At 48.9% G+C, this 16648-nt stretch overlaps 1 protein-coding gene across 5 annotated transcripts; it reads right to left on the bottom strand.

Moving 5' to 3' along the window:
- Positions 1 to 124: 124 nt before the first annotated feature.
- Lrrc8e (leucine rich repeat containing 8 VRAC subunit E) lies at positions 125 to 11272 on the bottom strand. 5 transcript variants are annotated; one of them, XM_006248764.5, is made up of 4 exons: positions 11158 to 11240; positions 6566 to 6698; positions 6261 to 6403; positions 125 to 2919 (listed from the first exon to the last, which is right to left on the bottom strand). In XM_006248764.5, the coding sequence occupies exons 3-4, from the start codon at positions 6396 to 6398 to the stop codon at positions 670 to 672; spliced, it is 2388 nt and encodes a 795-aa protein (XP_006248826.1). In that variant the 5' UTR covers positions 6399 to 6403; positions 6566 to 6698; positions 11158 to 11240; the 3' UTR covers positions 125 to 669. The 5 variants fall into 5 exon arrangements, with proteins under 5 accessions (XP_006248826.1, XP_006248825.1, XP_063127316.1 ...); XM_006248763.5 differs by lacking the exon at positions 6566 to 6698 and having other exon boundaries at positions 11158 to 11272; XM_063271246.1 differs by lacking the exon at positions 11158 to 11240 and having other exon boundaries at positions 6566 to 9793.
- Positions 11273 to 16648: the final 5376 nt, after the last annotated feature.

Genomic DNA, 16648 nt, shown 5'->3' with positions numbered 1-16648 from the left:
CCCAGTCTTTTTGTCAACATTTCCATTATATAGTCTCAGGACCACCTGAATCAGAATTACCTGGCATCCTTACTTAGTAGCACATTCCTGGCCCCACCCAAATTCTGAGTCAGTATTTCTGGGGTGGGGTGGGAATCGTGTAAAGGTTTTATTTTCTTCCGGGCCCTTCTGCTGATTTAATTACATAGCCACATGTGAGAACCATTGTTCTAAGTACCCATCCCTGTGACAAAGAGCTTATAACATAAGGACTTGGCATTAAAGTTGGGATACAGAACTTCGGAAGTGGACCCTGTGTCCTCTCCTTAAATATATGTTGATCGTTGCTGGAAGGGTTGGAAATCCCATTGGGATGTGTCCCCCACTCTTGTATAGGAAACTAACTAAGCTGGAATGTTTAGAGGAAGAGCCAACCAGCCAAAGACACAGGTGTGGTTTTGGTTGAAGAACCTAGGACTGAGTTAATCCTTCCCTAAGGCGTTACACCCCAAATCCACCACCTCCTGTTTCTCCCCCAGACAAACCAGTCCCAGGATCTCGTCTGAGCTGCACAAAACCGACATGTCTGGCCTGCCTCCCACTCCTGCTGGACCCAGCTCCCTTGTAATACAACGTTGGGGCAGAAACATAAAGGCCTCTCTGTCATCCTGCCCCGTTCCCCAAGAGGCTTCATTCCTCTTCCATTTTCTCCCGAACCTCTGCAGGCAGCCCCTCATAAAGGGTGTCCTCCACCAGGAGCCCTGACTTTTTCAGCCCCTTGCAGTCACCGAGTTCTTCTGGCAGTGCCTCCAACCTGTTACCCTTGAGCTCCAGACGGCTGAGGGCCTGAAGGGCAGCCACGTGGGGCGAAAACTGAGTCAGGTGGTTGTAGCCCAAGAGTAATGTCCGCAGCTTATGGCAGAAGAACAGTTCATCAGGCAGGCTCTCAAGTGCGTTGTAGGAGAGGGCTAGATGCTGGAGACTCTGGAGAAGACCCAACTCAGGTGGCAGGGAACGAAGCCCGTTGTGGGACACATCCAGCAGGCGGAGGCCAAAGCACTGGCCAAGCTGGGCAGGCAGAGTCTCAAGCTTGTTGTGACTGAGGTAGAGCTGCTCCAGGCTTCGGAGCTTCCTCACATGCTCAGGCACATAGGCTATCTGGTTGTGCCACAGCCTGAGAATGACCAGCTTCCGACAGTGCTGGAAGCTGAGGATCTCCTCAATAGACCGGAGGTGGTTGTCCTTAAGGTCGAGTTCCTGCAGAGCCCCCAGGCTGAAGATTGCATGGGGGATACGTTCCAGCCCACAGGCCACCAGCTCCAGCTCCCGTAACACCGCCAGCTTCTTGAGGCTGTTTAAGGCGAGCAGACGAGCGCCATCATTGTGCAGGCTGAGTCGCTGAAGGTGCCCGGCTACATCGGTCACGCTGGCTGGCACCTTCCCTGCATTGCTACGAAGAGACAGTACCTTGAGCTGTTTAAGCTCCCGGAGGCTCTCGAGGGTGGCACCCCGAGCCATTTCTGGGGGGAAGAGTCCTTCCAGGTGTAGTTCTTCCAAGCCTCGGAGCCCAAACACCCAGAGGGGTACCTCGCGGAGCTCCTCAAACTTGACACAGATCACTTTCAGCCGGTCTCGCAGGAAGATCTGTGAAGAGAAGGGCAGCCTGGCTGGTGAGTGAAGCAGGCTGAGCTCCTGAAGGTTCACGAGCTGGGATAGCCCTGGTGGAAAGGAGATGTCGCAGATGGCCTCCAGTCTGAGCGCCTCTACCTCACTGAGCTCAAAGACAGTGTCCGGAAGCCCAGGGAGCATACAGAGGCTCAGCTCCAGCCGACCGCGTGCGTTACGCTGCAGCTTCTGCCTCAGCTTATCAGGTGTCCACTCGTGGTTGAGGTTGAGCTGCTTAAGGCGGCTTTCACTGACTTCAGAGAGGAAGACTGCAAACCGTTTAGAATAGAGGGAGTCATACTGGTCAATGAGGTGGAGCATGAAGGCGAAGTCATTCCTAACATCCGGGATATCATTCATCCCTGTCTCCTCCCGCACAGAACGGAAGGAGTACTCTTTAAGGGGCCTGTGGAAGAGCCAGTAGAGCGTGTACAGGCAGGTGATGCCATAGACACACACGAAGGAGATGTAGCAGAAGGCCAGCTTAGAAAAGAGGTGGGCCTTGGTGTGGTTGCAGCAGAAACTGGCGTAGCCTGTGATCTCTGATGTCTCCACCCTACAGGCCACCAGAAAGCTGATCTTCTCCACATAGACCAGGTTGTAAACCAGGATGGCAAAAAACTTACACACTTTGAGCACCGTCTGCCGGATGTACATGGAGTAGAGGATGTCACCCTCTTCCACGTGCACTCGGAACTTTTTGACCTTCTCAAATAGGGCCTTAGCTTGTTCGCCCTCCTTCTTATCCAGCAGGGTTACAGCTGGGGGTTCAGTCACCACCTTCTCAGGCTCTATCAGCACTTTCTCCTTCTCACCCTCGCCCACCTTCCCTGTCCCTGTCCCCACCGTGGTTACTGTGGTCACCGTGGCCCGTCCAGCAGCTGGGCCCTTGTGATTTTCTCCAGACACCTCAGACAAGGCCCGAGTGGTCCACGGAGAGTCGAAACACTTGCCCAGGATAGAGATGAAGTGTTCTATTTTGGAGCTGGTACCAGGGAATTTGAACCAAAAGCTGGTACAGACCATAAAGATAAGAGTATGAATGACCACCAGGTAGGGGAAGTACTTGGCGTACCAGTGGAGGGCAGTCTCATAGCAGAGCTGGTTAATAAAGCTGTATTGCTGGAGGTCTAGGTTATTCTTGAGGCCGCTGAGCTCTCGTAGGCCTCCAATCTGCTCAGAGATCCCTTGAGGCAACAGCTGCTGGCAAGGAGCCTCTGATGAGTTCTCACGAGATTCATGGCTGGGCAGGCAGATGATCTTGTCCTGTGTCACCTGGAGATAGGAAGAGTGAAAGACACTGAGGGAACTGTATGAAAGAAAAGCAGGATATGGTGGGAGACGGTGATCCCAGACTGATGTAAGCTGTTCAAATGCGGAAGGGCTGTTAAATTAGAGCATCAATCTTACTCTGAAAAGAAACACTAGGAGAGCCGAGAAGGTGTGGTGCAGGCTTGTAATCCCAGCAGACTGGGAAGCAGAGACAGGCAGATCTCTGAGTTCAAGTCCAGCTTGGTCTACAGAGTGAGTTCCAGGATAGCCAGGGCTATACAGAGAGACTCTGTCTCAAACAAACAAACGACGAAAAGAAGAAATACTGATGAATACCAGGTGGCCTCAAAAATAACCTAGACCTCCAGCAATATAGCTTTATTAACCAGCTCTGCTAGGAGACTGCCCTCCACTGGTATGCCAAGTACTTCCCCTCCTTGGTGGTCATTCATACTCTTATCTTTCTGGTCTGTACCAGCTTTCGGTTCAAATTCTCTGGTGTTTCATTCATACTGATGTGAATGTAGTTAGGCTGGTAGAGTGCCTGCCTAGCATGCACCAGTTCTGATTCTTACCAATGCATAAACTGGGCTTGGTGGCACACAGAAGATAGAAGCAGGGCAATGATGAGTTTAAAGTCATTCCTTGACTCAAAGTGAGCTCAAGGCCAGCCTGGTATATAAGAGATTCTGTCTTTAAAAACAAAAACAAAAAAAAGCTGGAGATATGGCTCACTGGTTAAGAGCACTGACTGCTCTTCCAGAGGCCCTGAGTTCAATTCCCAGCAACCACATGGTGGCTCACAACCATCTGTGATGAGATCTGATGCCCTCTTCTGGTGTGACTGAAGATAGCTGCAGACTCATATAAATAAAATAAATCTTTAACAAAAAAAGTAACCCCCTGTGCGCTCGCTCTCTCTCTCTCTCTCTCTCTCTCTCTCTCTCTCTCTGTCTCTCTCTCTCTCTCTGTGTGTGTTGAATTGTACCCTCACAAAAAGAAAACTAAGTCTCAGCCCCTAGTTCCGTGACCTCATCTGGAAGTAGGGTGATGAGTCCTATAGGGCTGTATCCATCCAGAAGGAGGACGTGTAGGGTGGAGATGGGTCTCGGTAGCCTGCTGGCCTAGCATGCATGCATTCCTGAGTTGCATCCCTAACACTGCATAAACTGTTGTTTTGTTTTTTGGTGCACATATGTAATGTTGTATTGGGAAGTGGATGCGAGAAGATCTGGAGTTCATTTTTCTTCAATAATTTATAAAAGTTCATCTTTCCATTTAAGACGAAGGTCTGAAGTCAGACATAGTGGCATACACCTTTAATCCCAGCACTCAGGAGACAGAGGCCAGTCTGGTCTCAAAAGTTACTTCCAGGACAGAGAAACCCTGTTTCAAAACACCAAGTTAATAAATTTCAAAAATTTAAGTTCTGTCTATAACAAAATTCCACCTATAAGAAAAGGAAGTTTACCTATAGTCCTAGTTACTTAGGAGACTGCAGGAGAATCAGCCTCTGCTGGACTACAAAGTAGGTATAAATTCAGCCTAGACAACTTCAGTAGACACTAGTCTGAGGAAGGGAATGGACAGAATCAAGCTCAAAGGTAAAGCCCCTGCCTAGAATCCCCCAGTGAGGGGCTGGGGGCGTGGCTCAGTGGTAGAGCCCCTGCCTAGAATCCCCCAGTGAGGGGCTGGGGGTGTGGCTCAGTGGTAGAGCACCTGCCTAGAATCCCCCAGTGAGGGGCTGGGGCGTGGCTCAGTGGTAGAGCCCCTGCCTAGAATCCCCCAGTGAGGGGCTGGGAGCGTGGCTCAGTGGTAGAGCCCCTGCCTAGAATCCCCCAGTGAGGGGCTGGGGTGTGGCTCAGTGGTAGAGCCCCTGCCTAGAATCCCCCAGTGAGGGGCTGGGGGTGTGGCTCAGTGGTAAAGCCCCTGCCTAGAATCCCCCAGTGAGGGGCTGGGGGCGTGGCTCAGTGGTAGAGCCCCTGCCTAGAATCCCCCAGTGAGGGGCTGGGGTGTGGCTCAGTGGTAGAGCCCTGCCTAGAATCCCCCAGTGTGGGGATAGCAGTTTGGCTCTGCTAACCTTGTTTAACCTTGGAAGCCACAAAAAAGAAAACAGTGTGCGGGTAGGCAAATACTCTAATATTATTGTAGACTTTGACCACTACTTGTGGGATGGAGGAGAGGAAGGTGGGGAAGGGGTCAGAAACGGGCTGTGTGGAAGCTTTGGCACTGGTTTCCTCTTGTCTGTTTCTCTTATTTTATTGATGATTTTTTTTATTGAACCTAGGACCTTATGTAACCTTGGCAAGTGCTCGAATACTGATACTTTTCCTTATTTTCTATGTCATTTGTTTTATTTTAGAGACAGGGTCTCACTGTATAGCCCAATTGACCTGGAACTCATAATCCTGACTTATTTTCTCTATATTCTGGGAATACAGGCATGCACTGCCACACCCGGCCTTAATTCTAATTTCAAGGGAAGGTCTTGCTAAAATTCCTAGGCTTCAAATGTGTGATCCTCCTGCCTCTGCCTACAGAGTAAACTAGATTTATAGGCACTCACCACAATGCCCAGGCTCTTTCTCCCTCTTCTTAGGAGACTTGGGAGGCTTCATGACTTCAAGTACAAGGCTTACTCCTTTAGAGATCTGCTCTTTTACCTAGAGAGTCCAGCTGAACACATTCCCCCATCTCATCATCATGGAGGGGCCTTGCCCATATGTATAGCACAGTTGAAGACTCCCTACCCCAGGCAGGAACATTGCCATGCCCCTTTATGGTCCTGCCCTCCACCTGGAACCCAGTCAGGGACACAGTCTTGACGAGGCCCAGTTCCTTCATGACTGAAAGAGCTCGAGACTGGCCAAGAATACTTGTTGCTTTTGCAGAGGACCCAGGTTTGGTTCCTAGCACCCATGTGGTGGTTTACAAGCATCCATAGCTCTAGATCCAGGAAACCTAACATACCCTTTCTGACTTCCACAGGTACCAAACACACAAGCAGCACAGACATACATGCAGGTAAACAGTCATATGCATGAAAGAAAAAATATGTATAAGGAGAGTTGCCAAGACGTGCCCCACCCTCACATCTCTGGCCCCACCTTCACCCCGAAAGAGCAGCTCAAGACTCCAGTCATTAGTATGGTCACCAGTGTGGCCCCGGTGAAAGCCAGGTCCTTTGTACTCTCTTCCCTGTCTGGCCTTTCACCTAGAGAATTTATTGCCACAACATGGCCCTGCCTTGTCACATCCCACTCCTTGTCAAGAAGGTGCTTCCTAAGATTCTAGTCATGAGAATCGCCACTGTGTGGCCCCCCCTGCTTTGTTTCATTCCTCACCTGGAGGGTGCACCCGAACACCCCAATCATGAGCATAGCCACAGTGAGGTACTCAGCCAAAACATCCCACCAGGGTTTGAGCACCTTGAACGCAGGCTGCTGCTCCGTGAACTGCTTGAACTCCGCCACTGGGATCATCCTGTCTATGAGACAGGAGACAAGAGGGGTTGAGACATGGTGATAGTAAGGGTATGCCTGGTAGAAATCCCAGAAGGCCAGACACAGGTCAGAAGCCAATACACCCTCAGCCCTGCCAGAACTTTCTAGAATCCATGCGCTATGTGTTCCCTTCCTTCAGAACTCACCTCTTTCCCAATCTCACAGTGTTTCCCCGTCTCCAAAGCGCTGTTTTATCTCTCACTGCCTGCCTTCTCAGAACCCGTGAGGGTAAAAACACAGGACAGCTGTCCTCCGGTCTCCTCCTCTGGCTGCCTGCCTCTGAAGGAGGAAGCCTGTGACATTCATTCTGGTACTTCTTTACTCTAGCTGGGCTCTCACCTCCACCCTGCCACCAGAGTATCCTTAGGCTCAAGACTTCCGGGGTGTGCCCCCCTACAGGGGTGCTCTGGGCACCACCTCCAATCTCTAACCGGAAAAGCCGGCTGGGGGAAAGCAAGCTGGAACGTGGCTGTGTTCTAGTTAAGGGCCTCAGGGGTTAGGGAGTGGCCAGGCTGAAGGCTACTGAGCCCTGGAGGCATGTGCCAGGACACCTGAACGTTCAGATAGCGATTAGAGCCTAGAATCTGAAGTAGACATAAGAAATCTGGGCCCAGAGAAGGAAGAGTATTCTGGAATGTCTGGAAGCATGAGAATCCCTACACAGGAAAACTCTCAGGGTGACATCTATGACTGGAGCCTGGCACAGGGCTGCCAGCCTACTCTGTCTGTCTCTGGCTTCCTTTTCTAAGGTATCATTATCACAAAGGCCAGATTCAAGTCTCACGGGGGCGTAGAATTCAAGCTAAGACATCACTCTCCCAGGACACGGTCAGCTACTTGCTTAGGGCAGAGGGAAACAAAACAGTGAAGGTCTCTGGGCAGCCTACCCCTGTCAGCATCGTGTGTGTGTGTGTGTGTGTGTGTGTGTGTGTGTGTGTGTGTGTGTGTGTGTTCAAGGGGTGGGTATGGAGGACAGAGAAGAACCTCATACAGTAGGAGGTTCTGTAGAAAAGGGAGCCGGCATTAAGTCTTCCTATACAGAAAGTATAAGACAGAGGTCCCAAATTCATCCTGAACCAGGTACATGTAGGAGATGACCAGAGAACAAGATCCTTTCTATGGCTATTGGTCCTGTATGCTCACCAAACACTCTCTCGTCCTAAGGAAAAAGTTAAATAAATAAAAAAACAAGTCTCCGGCTGTCGAGATAGCTCAATTGGCTGGGCGCTTTTCTGGCATAATTCTCTGAATCCAGTCTCTAGCACCATATACCTAGGCATATTGATACTCGCCAGCAATCTCAGCACTTGGGGGGTCTCAGGAGGGAGAATCAGAGTTCAAAGTTATTCTCAGCTACACAGGGCACTCAAGGCCAGCCGGGGTTACATGAAACTATGTTTCAAAAAGAAATTTTGTTGCCCTCCTTAGCCTAGGGCTGTAGCTCTGTACTGTTTGCTAGAGTGTCTCCAGTACTGGAGAGGGGGGAAAAAATCCCAATTTACATAATCTGACAGAAATGGTATCCTTAGCGGAGAGAGATTGCTCAGCAGTTCTTGTAGAAGTTCAATTCCTAGCACCCACACTGGGTGGCTCAAAACCACTTGTAACTCCAGCTGGAGGATCCAATATCCTCTTCTGGCTTCCTTGAGTACTCAATACACAACATCCCCTGCCACACACACTACATAAATTAAAATCTTAAAGAAAATGAACTCGGGAAATTTCACTGATATCCAGTGGTGACATTTTAAAGCAAAGAGAGTAATACCCACATCCGGTTCCTGTCACCTAGGGTAGCCTTGGAGAGTCCTTCTGAGGCATCGCTCAAGGGATGCTACACATGTAAAAGCAAGGATCAACTCCCCTGCCTCCCCCTTCCATGTGCCATCTCACAGTGGCACAATTCCCAACTCTGCCAGGCCACCCTCACAAGTTACAGGCCAGAAGACAGGAGGCCTCTGCCTAGCTCTCAGGAACAAGACATACACATAATGTGGGCAGACACAATCAGCGGGAGGCACAGGGGATTATCATTGTCTGACCCCATGACTCAAACTAGATCTTCCAGAACCTGCCATTAAATTCCAACAGGCAGATGCAAGGCTGGCCCTCTTCCCTGTGTCGGGACAGAGACGGTGGAAGGATCCAGATGTGTTTAGTGGTTGGTGTCGGATGTCTTCTAGCATTCATGGCATCAATTCTCTGTGTGGATTCTGATTATCAAATTCTGCTAAACTATCTGACCCCCCCACCTTTTTTTTTTTTTTTTTTTTTTTTTTTGAGAAAAGGCCTCTCCCTGAAATCTAAGGGTCAGCATTTCCATGGACTGGCTAGTCATTCTGGGACCCACCAAGGTTGCCAGAACGTGCCACAGTGCCCTGCTTTTTCGTGTGTAGAGAACCTTGGAGTCAGCTCAAGATACCCTGAGAACAAATCAGCACAAAGGAGATTTATTTGCTCCAGAGGGACAGAGGGCATGGAATAAAGAGATACAAACACAGAAGATGGAGGCCGAAGTAGAAGAGGAATGGAACAGGGAGAGGGGAAAGGGATGATTTACCTTGGAGAACAGAGGACTTTCTCTAGACAGAAAGGGACAGAGTTGGTCCCTAGGAAAATGGAGGTTTATAAAGGTAAAGGAGGAAGCCATGTTAGGATGAGGCGTTTAATTTGATTGGTTATGTTAATTAGATGAGCTACAGGGGGCTTCTGATTGCTGGACTTCAATACTGTGATAACTGTTATCTTGGTTATTAGCCTCAGGAGGTGGAAGTGGCCAGATAAGGAAATAAACCTCAGGGGCTAGCTTCAGAATGTAATCTAACAGTTTTTAGCAAGGCAGAGGGAATGTCAAGAGGCAAGGCCTCCCAGAGCCAGGTTTACCAGGCATGGGTTGGCTACAGTCCCTTCACTGTGGGCATGAGATGCAAACTCAGGTACTCCTGCCTCTACAGCAAGCGCTCTCCCCACTGGCCCACCCTCCAACCCTCCTGCTTTCCTCACGTTTCATGAGATAAGGTCTTGCTATGTAGCCCTGGCTAGCCTGGTGCTGGCTATGTAGCACAAGATGAACCCAAAACGTCAACACCTGTGCCTCAGTCTAAGTACTAGGATACATAGCTCCTTGAAGATTTCACTGCTACAAGTACTATTTGAGCTTGCCCAGCCAATGTCTACCTCCTGTTTGGCGGCACCCACTCCTTTCCGTCCATTGAAAGCACCCCTCGCTGAGATGCAACCTCTATGTAAGAAGTGGGTTTGCGGAAACGGCTCAGTGAGTAAAATATTTGAGCGCAAGCATGAGGATCTTAGTGATATTCCCAGCACCCATGTAGAATTGGGCAGGGTAACCTATTTCTATACAGCCGCTCCTCCACCCCACCCTGCACCCTCCTCCACACCGCACAGTGGTACGTAGATCCCTTAATATCATTGGCCAGTTAGCCTAGCCAAAACAAATGAGCTTTAGGTCAGTGAGAGACGTTTCAAAAACATAGAGAAACCACTGAAGAGAACATCTCAAGTAAATCTCTGGTCTCTATACATACCCACACCAGAGAAAGGCATCCCAGAAGGCCGGGCTTTGGGCAATCTTGCAAACTCCTTCCCACATCTAAACCTTAGCACTGCGTCTGCTGCAGAAATGGAGGCAGGGGAGCCTCCCAACCTCAGCCAACCTCCCCAGCTGTAGTTCATATGCTAAGGGCTAGGAAGAAACAGAATTCTCAACCTTTAGAATACAAAGTCAGAATTAGGGACGTGGCTGAGTTGATAGAGAGCTTGCTCAGGCCCTGGATTCAATTTCCAGCATCACATAAAGTCTGGAATGATGGGTGTACATCCCTATAATACTCCTTAGGGTAGAGGCAAGAGGACCAACACACCGGGGTCATCTTAAGCTGTATAGCAAGCTTGTTAGAAACAAGCCAGCATTGTATAACCTTGTCTCAAACAAGAACAAGGACAACCTCAAACACAGGGCTGCTGAGATGGCTCATTGGACAAAGGCACCTGTGGCCAAGCAAAAGACCGGAGTTCAAGCTCAGGGACCCATAAGGTGGAAGGAAAGAACCAACTACTACACGTTGTCTCTGACCTCCATGAGAGTGCCAAACCATGTGTGCATACACACGAACACTAACTAACTAGTAAAGAAAAAAATTAAACTCATGAAAAACTAAAAAGTTCAAAGTTCAATCGCCCTTTCCTTTTTTTACAAGGGGCTAAAGAGATAAGGGAAAGTCACCCCTGGCGGACCGTCTTGGGGGCCTGTAGACTCCTAGGCTAGCCCCTTCCCAAGCTTATTCTACTGGGATTTGGAAGGAACTTTTGGAGTCTTCAAATATAAGAATCTTGAAGTGTAAGGGAGCAGGTTTGTGAGGGTGGGGTTCTGCAGCTTTTAGGGCGCTCACTAAGATGAGCTCTGACTTTCTCAGTCACCGCCGCCGCCCCACGCTGGGACAGGCTGTGGAAATCAAGATTCCTGCATTTTGATCTCTCTTCCTTCACTTGATCCCGAACTGCCTGGATCCCAGGACACTGGCTCCTTCGGTGCCCGGCTGAGGATTACCGCACCCCTCCTTCTCCCAGCCCCAGCTTCCACTGTGTGTGGAATTGCTCTCGCCAAGGCCACGGAACCACCCACACCTGAGCGACTCCCCCCACTTCCCCGGGCCATTCCCTGGGTCCAGGTTAATCCCCACGGTGGGACAAAAGCCTCCCAAGCCCCCCTACTTACTCACTGCTCTGGGATGGAACTCTGGGGCCCAACTCCTAGATCACTGGGAGTAGATGGACCCGGACTCCCGCAGAGTTCCCGGGCGGGCCAGAGAGGGTGAGTCAGGGCGGGCTGGGCCAGGAGCCGCCCCGCCCCGCCCCCGGGATTGCTCGGCCCCGCCTCACTACAGACGCTCTCAGGTCGACCCCACTCCACGCCACGCGATCGCTAGCGAGGCGATATATTCTTGAGGCAAGGGGCTTTAGAAGGCTGCAGTCCCTCTACCTCCTGGCCACGGGGGCAAACTGGTATCTTGTAGAGATGTACACCACCTGGACAGGTGTCAGGAAAGTGGCTCTGGGAAGGATTTCCTTCAACCCTTAAGCATCCCCAGCTGGTACTAAAGCTCAATCGAGGCACAGATACCACAAGTTTCTGGCAGGGGAAGACCAAGAGCAGAGGGCTATCCCTCTTCCAGAGGTGGTCTGCCATCAGGAGCTGTGCCCAGACACAGGAAGCTAACCCAATGTGGATGCTAGCCTGACTGTCTCTGCTGAAGTTCGTGGTTCATCCTGAATGTTGGAGGGCTGGGGTAGGGACAAACACTTTGCCCAACCTGGACAGTTCCAGGTAGTAGAGTTGGGCATGCAGGCCAGGGGGTGGGGAAGGGTGGGACTAGTTCTTACTTCCCCCACCCCTTCCCCTCAAACTAGCTTCAAATTCTTCCGGTAGACAAGGATGCCCTTGAATTTCTGATTCCCCCTGCCGCCACCACCTGAGAGGATTACAAGAGGGTTTGCAGGCTGAGGGATTACAGGCTAGTGCCACCATGTGTGGTTTCGGTAGTGTGGGGGATAGAATCTAGGCAAGCACTCTATCAGATGAGCTAAATCTTCAGCTTCTGAAAGGCTCATTAAAAAACCAAACCAACAAAACAAAAACCTGCCTGGACACTACTACCACCACTCCCCAGGCCTCACAAGAAACTAAAGGAAACTTTGACCCCAGTCGTAGACCATCAAACCAAGAATACTGCCTATTTTCAGCTGAAGGCCAGTAAATTTGAACCTTCATCCATTCTCAGTGTGAAATGCCTTCTTAATAAGGAAAACGAGGGCTGGAGAGATAGCACTGACTGCTCTTCCAGAGGTCCTGAGTTCAAATCCCAGCAACCACATGGTGGCTCACAACCGTCTGTCATGGGATCTGATGCCCTCTTCTGTTGTGTCTGAAGACAGCTACAGTGTACTCATACATAATAAATAAATAAATAAATCTTTAAAAAAATGCAGCGGCTGCTCAAAAAAAGGGAAAACGAACATTCCCCCAACACGCGCGCACACACACACACACACACACATGCACACCTCTGTAGGAACACGCACTCAGAGAAAAGAATTTAGAAGCTGGAGAGATGGCACCACAGTGTGCATTGCTCTTACAGAGGACCTGATTCAGATCCTAGCATCCATATCTGGTGATTCACAACTACTTCTAATCCTGGAGGATCTGATGCCTTCTGGCTTCTCTAGGCTCCTGTTCTTTTGTGCATATACATAATTAAAAATGAAGGAAATCTTTTTTTTTCTTTGAAGACAACACAGATCTACATTGCCCTGGGGTATCCACCAGGGAAGACTACAGAAGCCAAAAAGCAAAATTAGTGCATTTAGAGACTTTTCCAGAACTATGAACCTTGGATTAGGTTTTGTTTTTGTTTTAGCTGGTGGGGCTGTCAGCGTGCTGAATGGCACCTCCATCATGGATGGAGTCAGCTGTGTTAGAGTCTGGGGGTCTATTACACAAATAGAGAATTCCAGGTCAGCCAGGTTGACATAGTGAGACCCATTTTTTCCCCCTCCAAACCACAGACTGGAAACGAATTGGAATTCGTTAAGCTTGGAGTGACTCCTCAGGCAGCCCAAGAACAAACCTTTCTGTGTTTAGCAGGCTTTCCCTCACCCTTTCCCTCCTCCTCTCCTTCATTTCTTCTGGCACCAGATAGCAAAGCTTAAAGCCTTCCTTAAACTAGGAAAGTGTACCACCACTGAGCTGTACCCTCCGGTGACCTGCTTTATTGATCTTTGTTTTTAAAACAAGATGTCATCATATAAAGCCTAGGATGACCTCAAACTTGCCAAATTGGGTGTGTGTGTGCGAATCTGTGTGTGTGTGTGTGTGTGTGTATGAGTGTGTGTGTATGAGTGTGTGTGTATCTGTGTGTGTGTGTATGAGTGTGTGTGTATCTGTGTGTGTGTGTGTGTGTGTATCTGTGTGTGTTGTTTTGTGTTCTGAGACAGAATCTTTCTTTATGAAACACCTGCTGGCATTCATTTGCTTCAGCTTCCCTGACTGGCATTTCAAGAATATGAGACTATACTTGACCCTCCTCTTTTTCTGAGACAAGGTATCATCACTACAAAGCCCTGCTTGGCCTGGATCTCTCCCTGTGGACTAGGCTAGTGGTGGGGATGGAATTCAGGCTGCAAGCGCGAGCTGGTCTCGAACTCTCTCCACGTAGCCAAGAACGAGCATGAGAATTCTTGATCCTTTTGGCCACAACTCTCCAGGGCTGTGATCACAGGTGTGTGTGCGGCCCCACTCAGTACTAAACCCAGGGTTCGTGCCAGACAAGCGCTCTTCCCCTGCTCTACTCTTTGGTTTATAGACAGACATGAGGCATGCAAACAAGCCAGGAATGGTGGCATAGCTTGTCATTCTAACGTGACAGAGACCGAGGTGCATACATTTGAGACCAGCTTGGGCAATGTACTAAGATTCTCAAAAAATACAGGGTGACATCGCAAAGGCAGCTCTGCTGACAAAATACCTCCTCCCCGAGTATGGATGCCTGGGTTTGGATCTCTGGCACCCGGGTACAGGCCAAGGAGACCGAAAGAGGTGGATCCTCAGAGCTTGCTGGCCAGACACCCACCTGACCTGAGTGGCTGTGCTCCTGGTTCAGTGACAGACTCTAAAAGGTAAGGTGAAGGAGGCTGGGAAAAATGGCTCTGAAGTTAAAAGCGCACACACTGTTCTTGCAGAGGCCCTGAGTTTGGTTCTCAGCGACCACACGGAACAGCTTATGACCTCTTGTAACTCTACAGAATCTTGGACATCCCCTCGCCTTGGCAGGTTCTGCACTGCACCCACACACAAACACAAAATAACAAAACAAAACAGCAACAACAACAAAAAAAACAAACTAAGGGGCTGAAGAGACAGCCCAATGTTAAAAAGCACTGGCTACCTTTCCAAAGGATTAGGGTTCAATTTCTTGCCCCCAAATGGTGGCTTACAACTGTATGTAACTAGGGTCACAGGGAATCTGGTGCCCTCTTCTGGCCTCCGTGACCACTGCACACATGTGGTGCACATACATACATACAAAGCATTCATACACATAAAAAATCAAGATGAGCAATCAAGGATGAACACACACATGCAAAGCAAAACAACAAAACTCCGAAACCATGATTGGGTGTGCTGGCACCAGTTTGTAATCCTACCCCTAGGGAGGCCGAGGTTGGTGGATCTCTATGAGTTTGGGGCCAAACTGGTGAGACCCTTTCTCAAAACAAACAAAATCAGAATACTTACTAGAAACTTTTACTTTAAAAATCATATAGGGCTGGAGAGATGGCTCAGTGGTTAAGAGCACTGACTGCTCTTCCAGAGGTCCTGAGTTCAGGGGTTGGGGATTTAGCTCAGTGGTAGAGCACTTGCCTAGCAAGCGCAAGGCCCTGGGTTCGGTCCTCAGCTCCAAAAAAAAAAAAAAAAAAAAAAAAAAAACCAAAAAAACCAAAAAACAAACAGAGGTCCTGAGTTCAAATCTCAGCAACCACATGGTGGCTCACAACCATCTGTAGTGGGACTTGATGCCCTCTTCCAGTGTGTCTGAAGACAGCTGCAGTGTACTTATATAGAGTAAGTAAATAAATAAATAAATAAATAAATAAATAAATAAATCTTTTTAAAAAATCATATAAAAACGAGAGAGAGAGAGAGAGAGAGAACAAGTTACTATGAAATCTGTTCCGCAGAGATAATAAAGTCAGGGCAAAGCAGGATCCAATGAAAGGGGTTTTCTGAGTTCTTCATGGAGGGGGAAGCATCTGAGAAAGGCTGTCTCTCCCTTCTCTCTGACAGGTGCCCTGGAACCTGTTGTCCCAGGGTCTGGGTGGAGGGTTGTATGTACCAATCTGCAGAATAAGCCTCCTGCTACACTTAGACCTGTTACTTGTTCAAGAGTCTGACTACAGGGATGGAACTGGAGCTTAGAATGCTTGCCTTACTTGCAGGACGCCCTGGGTTCCATTTCTAGTTCCAAGATAGCACATGGGATAATCCTGGGAAGGTGGTGGTGGTGGTGGTGGTGTGTGTGTGCGTGTTTGTGTGTATGTGTGTGTGTGTGTGAAAGAGAGAGAGACAGACGGACAGACAGACACAGACACAGAGATAGAGAGACAGAAAGACAGAGAGACAGAGAGAATTTCATGAAAACCAGAAGTTTAGTCCTCCTCAGCTACAAAGTAAGTTTGAGGCTAGTCTGATAGGTAGCAGACACTGTCTGCTTAACAAATAAACCACTGGTGATACCCATCTTTAATCCCAGCACTTGGGAGGCAGAAGCTGGTGAATTTCTGAGTTCCAGGCCAGTCTGGTCTACAGATTGAGTTCCAGGACAGCCAGAGCTAAACAGAGAAATTCTGTCCCGGAAAAAAACAAAACAAAACAAAAACCAACCAACAAACCAAGTAGAGATCGAGGTTGGAGATCAGAAGTTCAAGGTCACAACATTAATCCTAGTACCCAGAAGGCAGAGGCAAACAGATTTCTGTGAGTTTGAGTTTGCTTGATCTACATATCAGATTCCCGGACAGCCGGGATCATTCAGGGAAGCCCTATCTCTCAAATAAAAAAAGTTCAAGGCCATTTTTTTGCTGCCTGGTGAGTTAGAGATCAGCATGAGTTACAGGAAACTGCCATCAAACGGAACAAACTGTCACTATCACCAACGATAATCTGTCCCCACTAGAATACAAACCCCACAAACATGCTCAGTCACCTGTCTCTGTCACTCTCATCTGCATGTTTAACACTAGGAATGGTGCCTAGCACAGCAGGGGCCATCCGGTGAACCGTGGAGAAAGCATGATCTAGCCAGTGCTGTCTTGGTTTAGACCCTCTAAATTTAGATTTGGAAATGAAAAGCTGAATGTGAAGAGTTTATCTGGAACTAAATGAATTCTAGTTGAACCAAGCTGGAGAGGAGAAAGAAGTAACCTAGTGTGGTGTGTGCTTTTTATTTATTTACTCATAGGTGCTCAAATCTCTCAATCTCTCAATCTCTCTCTCTCTCTCTCTCTCTCTCTCTCTCTGAGTGTGTGTGTGTGTGTAGTTCAGAGACAAGCAGTGAGAGTGAGTTCTTTGCTTCTACTATGTGGTTCCTGAGGATCCAACCCAACTTGTCAGACTTGGCAGCAGGTACCTTTTTCCTCCCACCCAATTA

Source organism: Rattus norvegicus, chromosome 12, assembly GCF_036323735.1.
Source record: "Rattus norvegicus strain BN/NHsdMcwi chromosome 12, GRCr8, whole genome shotgun sequence".
Taxonomy (NCBI): domain Eukaryota; kingdom Metazoa; phylum Chordata; class Mammalia; order Rodentia; family Muridae; genus Rattus; species Rattus norvegicus.
The sequence above is the reverse complement of the archived record's forward strand: the minus strand, read 5'-3'. Positions and strand labels throughout refer to the sequence as shown.